The following is a 10056-nucleotide window of genomic DNA, read 5'->3' on the forward strand; positions in this document are numbered from 1 at the left end:
ATGTGGCCTGCTGGAAAGATGTTGTATGGCCAGCATTCAAATGACAACAGGCATGTCCTGCATCGCTTTCATGAGCACACCAGGAGACTGAGGGTCCCCAAGAACATCCCTGCGCCAAAAAGGCATCACTTTTGGACAAACGCCTGTATAGTACAAGAGCAAGTGGGAGGGACTCGTTTCTCAGCACCAGTTTCAAAATCACCATGGAGGCAGACATACCCCAAGGCAAGTTAGGTCATAAAGTAGGGGAGTATGAGCAACAGTTCCACATTCCCAAAGGGTTTGTCTGGAACAACGGAGAATCTCCAGCAGGCAGGGAATGGTCTTGAGAAAGATTTAACAAAAAAAGAAAGCCAAAGACCTGAAAAAATAAATTCTGAACAACAGGCAGGTCAGAGAAATGGCCCTGAAAAGTGGAGAATCACCATGTTATGCCCTCAATGTATAAATGTCATCAGTGCACCTGGGATTTCATGCAAGTATTGTTTTGATGAGGACTGATTTCATTCTCATAATAAATCTACTGTATCTCTGCGGCAACAGAAAGAGCAAGATTGACATGATAGTGGGCTGGCTTTACTCCATGTCAGCATTTAGCACCGGTAAGTAGGTCAAAAGCAGCAGGAAACAATATGCTGGCATGCACATGCACAATGGTTACAACTTGGCCAGAAGGGCATTAATGACTGGTCAATCACTGGTTTGTTAAGAAAGGTGTGACAGGGCCAAGGAGCCAGAGGTGGCCATGATGCCCCCTGGTGGCCAAATGGCTCCTGCCCAGCTTAAGCTCTAAGATAGCCCTTCTCTAATTACTCACCCTCCATGCCTTGTTCTTAGTAAAGAATAGGGAAAGGAGGCTGCCCACAGGCCTTAGAGTGAGTCTTAGTCCTTCAAATTGCTATCTGGTCCCTCCAGGGCAACCATGGCCTTAAAGGCCAATTGTGTGGCTCCGTGCACCCCTATACCACACCCCAAGCCTTGCAGGTGCTATCACATCTGATGTTCCCTTTTTGTCCTCCCCTACTCTAGGCTGGGGGGATACTCTGCACCCTGCTCAGCCCCTCTGAACTACCTGAACTACTGGCTTGCTGAGCATGCCTTAAGCCTGCCACCAATAATGCTCAAAGCTTGTGACTCAGGCAAAAGCATCAACATAAATTAATGGCAACTTGCCTGCATACACCAATCTCACTGTACCTGGACAAGATTTCCCTATGCCCCAGGCCTCCATAGTGGTGTGCCCCAATCCCTTGTTCTTTCATGAGCCTCACTACCCTGCTGGCTGAAGCTCCTCTCTTTGGGGCTCTCAGAGCTAGACCGCCTGACCATTTCAGGCTCTGGGCTTATATAGCTGAAGCCTGAGCCCTCTTCTGGTCAGGTGAGTCACTCATTAGCCCCCTCCACACCACCCGGAAGCTGCCTCTCAGTCAACTTTTCCTCTTAAAGAGGGAAGGCACACTAAGCATCATGCCACAAAAGGCACTGAATCCCAAATTGACTATGTAATGGAAAATGTTTGGATATTTATCATATTTTCTATGGTTCTATGATTTAGATAATCAGTCATCTCATTGATTAAAGGCTATCCAGATGGATTCAAAAACAGCCCCATCCAAAAATATGCTGCTCTTTTCCATGTTGGGACCCCATCTTTCCACAACCATCATTGTAACAGCTTTGGGTGCCTTGCTGGTAAACCATGTTCTAGAACCTGCAGTCCTATTTAGATGAACATTTTGGGATAGCTTCATATTTTTCTCATAGATCAATTACAGTGAAATCCTTAAATTACAGTGTTTTCAGGCCTTTGTAACAACTGGTAGGATAATGAGCTGTGAAGAAGCTCTCACAGAGAGAGAGAATGTACTGGCTCTTCGGACAGGTGACCGTGGTTATACTATGATCATTAGCAGTGTTTTCATTGTATGCTAATGTTCATTGTCAAGTAGATGGTGCAATCTTTTGATTTATTTGCAACATAAGAGGTAATTGGGAGGGCCTTAAGGCTAAATGTTAGCATTGTACCATATCACCATTGAGGACAAACCAATTGCTAGCTGTTACACAAGCACTGCACTCTGTGAAATAAAGTGTGACAGGATGTTATTGCTTTGGTGCTTCAGTCAGCCACAGATTCCATATTTATCTTTAAAGGGACTCCATTCTGTACTCAGAGACAAGGAGAGCCTTCTAGTCCTTATTAAAATAAGGAAATACAATTGTAAAGATGCTACAAATGGTATCCACACAGCTAACCCCATTAGACACTTCTGTGGGTGAATGCCTCTCCTTAAACAAGAAGAGCATCCTTAAAAACACTTCTTCAACCAAAATGCAGAGGTGAATTTAATCTGCAGTACCTTTAAATAGGATCTGTAATTCTTCTTGTGTAGGTCCACTGTGTTTAAACCCTGAATTATTTCTACAGGACTTGCAAAGCTTGTTAAAGTTTTCTGTGAAAACAGATAAAGGGCCATATTATGGTTCTTACCATAGCCTCTGCTAGCATTTCAGTAGCATAAAAGACGTGTGAAGCTGCTTCAGGTGGATACCTCCAAATTTCCTGGGGTACCATTAGGAGCATGCCCAAGTGACAGTTATGAGAATGTAACCTAGTCCTGAGGATGCTCCAATAGCAGCAGTTCTGGGGTTTTAGGGTGGGAATAGATGATGTGAGGGCATAGCCACTCCTTTAACAACTCAGCTAACACTAAGGCTTGGACTCCAGCCATCCCCTTTAAACAAACCAAATGGACAGAAACCCCCTACAACTCAAACCCTCACAAATTCACATTTCAAATGCTTTCTTGGGCAGATGGAAAAGACAACATTTTAGTCAAAGATTTGTTTATAGGCTTCAATCTATTTACTCAGTTGGGGTGAATATACATTTCAAAGATTTATGAAACACACTGATTATAAAGTACCTGCATATGCATAAGGTAGATCTTAGTCCTGAGATTATTATATTGAGATGATTGCACTCTCAGTATTCATTAGGGCTTTTTTCCCTTGATGAAACAGATTCATGTAATCAATACAAACTGCTTAAGATTGTAATTGCTTAGTTAAGTAGCAGTTAGTAAATGAAATGCAATAGAAATGCAAATGCTGTAGAACAGGAAACAATAATTGTATTTATGTTGGCAATTTCAGATAGGTATAATATATTCATTAGAAATGTCAATATTCTACTCAAACCTAGGTGGCCTGTTGGGCAAGAGAGGGAGGGGCAACTCTCCACCATGAATGACCAGGTACCCTGCTACAACTGGGTCCATGCAGTCAAGAATCTGGAAACAGGCTCAAATCCATATCTCTGGATCTGTAGCAAGACTAACTGCTCTGGCACCATGTCCCTGTAATATTTCAATGCCCTTCTTAAATCGTTGGTGAGCTTTTGTTTGTTATATTTTGTTGGCTTTTTACTTGAATTCCCCACCTATTCTACTAGCATTAAATCAAGAAAGTCTTCTGTTCTAGTCTAGTTGATGGGAAATACCATTTCCACCTATAGTATAACAAGTGCACACAGAAATGGACATCATTAGCGACTTCTCATCAATTGTCCAACTGAAGTTGTTCCAGGAAAAAATAACCCCCCAAAACAGTCAGAGTATCCAGGCTGCCCTGTGAACTAGCTAACAGAATAATTCCAAACAATGCCAGTTTTCTTCTGACAGGAGTAAGGAGGTTCACTCTGATAATGTCTTGACATTTCATCATAAGAAGTAATGAGGTTCCTTCCTAACCTACCAGGACTGAACCTGACATAAATGGCAACAGTCAGCTCCTATAATTCTGCTGCTCACTTATTATGACAGCTGGATAATCTTTCATAGTCTTTGAAAAATGTGTTTATTACCTTTCTAATAGCTGGGAGTTTAAAAATGAAAAGGAGGAATGAATGAATGCAGCACAGTGAGGTATATGCAAGGTCAGCTCCCAGACTGGCAAGGTCAGCTCCCAGACTGCTGCACTGGGCAGCACAGTTTGGGAAGAAGGTGAGCAGCTCTCAGTGGTGAAAGACCGGGTTAGGGACGATTTAGAAAAGCTGGACATGTGCAAGTCTATGGGGCCGGATGCAATGCATCTGAGGGTGCTGAAGGAGTTGGTTGTGACTGCAGAGCTGCTGGCCATTATCTCTGAAAATTCGTGGTGATTGTGGGAGGTCATGGACGATTGGAAAAGAGTAAATAGTCTGTCAATCTTTAAGAAAGGGAAGGAGGAAGATCTAGGGAACTACAGACCAGTCAGCCCCACTTCAGATCCTGGAAAAATCATGAAGCAGATCCTCAAGGAATCCAATTCTAAGCACTTGGAGGAGAAGAAAGCAATCAGGAACAGTCAGCATGGATTCACCAAGGACAAATCATGCCTGACCAACCTGATTGCCTTCTATGATGAGATGACTGGCTCTGTGGATGCAGGGAAAGCAGTGGATGTCATATACCTTGGCTTTAGATAAGCTTTTAATAAGGTCTCCCACAGCATTCTTGCAAGCAAGGGAAGAAAGTATGGGTTGGAGGAATGGACTGTAAGGTGGATAGAAAACTGGCTGGAGCATCAGGCTCAACAGATAATGATCAATGGCTCTCTGACTAGTTGGCAGCCACTATCAAGTGGAGAGTAGGGCTCGAATTCAGAGTGACCAAGACAAATCAGAGGATTGAACTACAAGAAGTCTCATGAGGTTCAACACAGACAAGTGCAACATCCTAGACTTAAGATAGAAGAATCCCTTGTACCACTACACACTTGGGACCAGCTGGCTAAGCAGCAGCTCTGAAGAAAAGAGCCTGGGGGTTGCAGGGGACAATAAGCTGTATAACAGCCAACAGCATGCCCTTGTTGTGAAGAAGGTTAATGGCACATTGGGCTGCTTTAGTAGGAGTATTGCCGACAGATGGAGGGAAGTGGTTATACCCCTCTATTCTGCACTGGGGAGGTCACATCTGGAGTCCTGTGGCCATTTTGGGGCCCGCACTACAGAAAGGATGCACAAAAGGTGGACAGTCCAGCAGAGAGCAACAAAAATGGTGAGCAGACTGGGGCACATGACTTATGAAAAGAGGCTGAGGGAAGAGGCCAGGGCTGCGCTCCCACAACAAGGATCCGGCCCCTCACGGCTCTCCTACTGTCCATCCATGGCTTGCCAACATCTTACAAATTGAGGTTGTGGGTGTTTTTGGCACTCTGACCCAAAACGTTGCCGACCCCTGCCACAGACATCAACCTGCCCATTCAATATGTTAATAGTGACTTCTAAGACTAATGGATTCTGCTTCCCATTCCTGGCCCAAATCCAGGAACACTACAAGAAGAAAAAGAAGTAGCTTTTGGAGGAAAGGAAGTGGGGAAATATTAGTTCAGTTTTTTTTTTTTAAGTTGCAACAATGCCCTTGTGCTCTTTAGATTAAATTCAGAGAAAGGGCATTTTCCATTTATCCCAATCAGTTCATCCACCCCTAACATACTGATAAATGTATCCCTTAGACCAACAGCTTAATAGGATTCCAAAAAGGATTAGACATTGTATATGGCTCATAACCACGTCCCAGTTTATACTGCAAGAATGATTATTCATAAGAGGTATAATCCTTCATGCTTCAGGGTATATGAACCAAATCACTACCTGCATGGAACAAGGAAGTATTTCTGTTGTGGTTGGATTATTCCATACTGTCATATCACATAGCTCCGCAGCTTGCATGGCTGGTAACTTTTTATCATTCTGAACAGAAACCGAAACTGAAAAGTAAATCATGGTGCCTAAGGAGGTACACAGCTTAACCATATTTAAAGAAAGACTACCATACATAATGACTAAGGCACAATAAGGCATATTGCCCATGATGAGGATTTTACACATTTGGAAAAACTGGTTATTGCTTCAGGCCTAGCCTAGGATTCAGGAGACCAGGCTTAAAAGCCTTGCCCAGGTGCAGGCTCTTTGTATAAAACATTGGGGAAGAGAATTAGTTTTTTGGTATTTCAATTTCCCCTACAAGAAAATATGGTATGTACTTCCCTATTTCCCAGAGGTGTAGTGAGGACAATGATGTTAAGCACTGGGACACTAGAATGGCTATCTTAAACAGACAGAACCCTCTTTTTTTCCTAGATTCCCAGTCTAGATTAGGCCAATGACCTACCCGGCCTTTTGCCAATCCATCAAGCTAACTTCAATATCTCTATATTCCCAATTCCTTTTAGCTTTTTGAACATCAAAAAATGGCTCTAAGACATGCATGTGCACACCCACACCCAAAACAGCCCTGAAGGGGTGGGCAGGGGAGGGGAGAGAGAGAGAGAGATCATATAAGACTCTAGACCAGTATTTGTTTCTCTGTAACAAACACTTCAGTTTGAAGCATGACACTTTCTAATTTATTCCTAAAGTGTAGACATCAATTAATATATAGAAACCAAGAGTGAGAGACACAACATTTTGCAATTAAATTCATGAGAAACACTTCCAAATAAGCTACTTGTGAGGCTGATTAATTAAGGGAAACTCTAATGAGAAAACATGTGCCGACAGGATCTGACCCTCTTTCCTGTACTAATTTACACCTATTGATGGCTTTACAAATAAAGCAATCAAGGCATATAATGCAGAAACAGTTCTATGCTCTTTTCCGCTACCTGTAAAGCAATCATTACAGACTGCTGTAATAGCCTTAAGTGCTAAATTCAAAACTGAATGCGTTAACTAATGAGAAGAAAATCATCATGCACTCAGCCTGTTTACTGCCTGTAAATCAAAAGTTAAGATCAGGCTCAAGAAGGTCTCTGAACTGTATTACTCATTAATGTCAAGCGCCTACTGACAAGCACAACTAGCAGCCGTACCATTGAATTTTTCAAGCTCTGTAGTAAGCGCTCATGTTGTTCTGCTATGGCTAAAGCAGCCGAGTGAACCTTCTGATAGATTGCCTCCCCATCTCTTGTCTGAAAGATGAATAGTCCTTCTCCTGTGTCACACATCCTGCCAAAGTGAGAAAAGAAAGATTTTCACTTAGGACGATGGATAAAGCATATCTTTTGCCAGTGCTATCATAAAAGTGGTATCAAAACGAAGGGTAATAAATATAACAAATGGTTGCTTGGAAAGCAGCACCCAGATTTCCATAAACCTTCATAAAAGTATATAAACCCACCAGCACGTGAAACAATTGCTCATTATCAACCACATAAGCACTTAACTCTGAAACCCTTATCTGTGATGCCAGCACTTACTAACACACTAGCAGCTACTCAAGTTTAGGACGGTAGAAATAGCTCCTTAATGCATTTCAGCCCTGAACTCTGTGTGATATACTGGTAATATAAAACGATTCCTAAACTATGACTTCACTTGAACCTGATGTTCCTTTTAATTGCCAATTCAGACCTATCATTTCTAGTGCGTCTTGGTATGTTTTGGTGCAGGAAAGCTCAGGCTGACTCGAGGGGACAATTCCTAAGCTTTGAAAAAAAATGTAAATTCAGCTCTGGATCCAAATTGAAACTTAGACCCTTGTCTAGATCCTATGTGACTGAGATGAATTAAAATTATTATTTCTCTTTTTAGATTTAGTGCAGATGAGGGCAGAAACCAGGAAGCCTCTCTCAGAGGAAGCCTTATATTCTGCTTGCTATCAGAAGTGCTAGTAAGGGAAGAAATGCTACTTTCACATGCAGTCATTAAAAACACATAGATGTGAATTTTATTAAACGGAGGAGACCAATTTACAAGAGTACTGAAAAAGTAATTAGTCTTATATTGATTTTATGCAGCATTAGAGGGCGCAAAACTTCCTCTAGGACCCATATAAAACTATCATACAATTTCTCCTCAGATTTTTGCTCTTTAAGGTCTACTGTGAAATATCCATCTTAACAGAAAAAAGGTTCCAATAAGAACTAAAATCAATTTCAACCCAAATGGCAACAGTTTAGGGTAAAATGGATCTTGACTCAGTCATTCAACTCTCTAAATTGAAAGAACTCTTTAGTTTTGAGACCATAGTTTTGCCTTCAATGAGATACTTGTCCATGTTCCTATTTTTCTTGCTAAGGACTCCTACTTGCATCTTTGTGGCTAAGAAATATTCTATCAATTAAACAACAAATTGTCCTGCTCCTGCTTATCTGGGGACTATTCTAACCTAATAGGGGAGATGGAAATGATGCTTTTCCTTTTCTAGTTCCTATGGTTTACTCTGCTACTTCCCTCTCAGCTCTATAACTTCTCTTACTTATATCATATCATCCAAGTGTCGCTTATAAAGCATTGAGCATTTCAATCGCATGAAAAGTCTACAAGCATAGCCTTATTAGAACTTGACTCGATGTAATTAAGAACTGTACCTCAAAAGCACAAGGAAGTGCCACTGGATTAATCACAAAGATAGCAAGTGGATTATATACTTCATTTTGCATTATTTAATTTGCTGTAGGGAATGACCTGACATTCAAAGGATCTGAATTTTAAGTTACACATTGTAATGAGAAAGAACTGCTTTAAACTCATGGGCTAAGTCATGAGTGACCGGTGCCACCTGAATTGGCAGGGGGAGGAGGAGGGCATGTGCATCCCCTACCAGTCACCTACAAGCTAGGTATGACAGTCAAAAAGCTTGAGGCAGAATCGATCAAGGTTATGTATTTTTCTGTAAGCAGTGTAGTTGAGATCATTAGTGAACAGAACACATGTTCACCCTTGGGTGTGAGAGTGAAATCTTAGATGGGGTTCTGGCATTTCTAAACCAGTCTGTGCACACCAAACTTCTGTTCTTTTAGGGGTATAGACCAGTTTCTGATCACCAGGGATCTAGGTTTTCTGTTTGCTACAGAAAAACACAGCAAAACACATTTTTTTCCTTTAAAAGAGAAAAATGTGGCTTTTCTCCTTTAACCTGGGAAACTGAGCATTTGCCCTTGCAGGCTGGCAGAGTTCGAGCCTGCAAGTGGATTCGTGGGGCTGGGGGGGAGTGGGACACAGGGGGCACCACATGCATGTGCATGCACACAAATCCATGGCAAACAGGCAGTGTGGTGGAGAACAACTCCCGCAGCTCCCTTGAGGTAAGTCTATGTAAGTATGGAGTGGGCACAGGCAATGTGGTGGGAGGGTACAGGAAATGCATGGGAGGAACAAGTGATGCATGGGGGGAGGGGGATGTGCCACCCCCCTCAGACTTCTGAGCCCACAGTGAGGCATGAGGCCTGACCAGCTCTGGGCAGGAGATGCCTCCATGGCCCAGTGGATGGGACCCAGCACAGGAGGGAGCACTGTACTGCCATAGCTCCCGAAGTGATGTCGCCTGCCTGTCCAGCAGCAGTGAGGGGCACAGCACTGCACCACCAGTGCCACCACTGCAACGTCTTACATTGGTAGCCATGGCAGTGTGGTGCTGTCTCACACTGGGTCCCCCCTGCTGGCCTGAAGAGGTGGCTTCTTCTCTGAGCTGGTCTGGCCAGGCTGCAGCCCCACACCCCACACCCTGCTGTAGGTGCAGAAATCTGGGGAGGCACGTGCCCACCCTGCTGCCCAACACATTGCCTGTGACCACATGTCCCCTTTCCTACATACCCACCCCATTCCCCATGCACTGGGGGGCTGGGGGCAGTGATTCAGGAGTAAGCAGCACCAGCAGGGCTGGGGGCAGTGGGCTGTGGGTTGGGAGTGAGGAACAACAGCATGGGCAGGGGCAGGGTATCAGCACATCGGGGCTGCTCAGCACCGCAAAGCAACAAGGGGGGCAGCTACAGCTGAACCTGTGTCCTGGTGAGTGAAGGGGGTAGGGAGAGCTCTAATTTTCCATGATAAAAAAAAAAACTCAAATGACAATGTATATATATATATATTACGGCTGTGCGAAGTGGTACCGTTCCATTTCTCCATGAGTTTCGATGGTTCAACGGAACAGTGTTTTGTCTCGAATTTCATCTCGAGTCAAAACAGCTGTTCTGTCGAAACAGAAAGGCTGTTTCGACACTTTTTCGAGTTTCACTGGGGATGGGGAGTCAGAACAGCTGGGCTGACTTCCTATCCCCCCCCCCCCCCCC

The 10056-nt window shown here is 43.4% G+C and overlaps 1 protein-coding gene across 1 annotated transcript in view; it reads right to left on the bottom strand.

Annotated features, from left to right (window-relative positions):
- DOK5 (docking protein 5) overlaps positions 1–10056 on the bottom strand; it is a 113843-nt gene that overhangs the window by 17693 nt on the left and 86094 nt on the right. The window contains exon 6 of the mRNA XM_019510215.1: positions 6856–6991. Coding sequence (XP_019365760.1) covers positions 6856–6991 — 136 coding nt within the window. The remainder of the gene's footprint in view (positions 1–6855; positions 6992–10056) is intronic.

Source organism: Gavialis gangeticus, unplaced genomic scaffold, assembly GCF_001723915.1.
Source record: "Gavialis gangeticus isolate Ggan-Ray unplaced genomic scaffold, GavGan_comp1, whole genome shotgun sequence".
NCBI lineage: Eukaryota > Metazoa > Chordata > Crocodylia > Gavialidae > Gavialis > Gavialis gangeticus.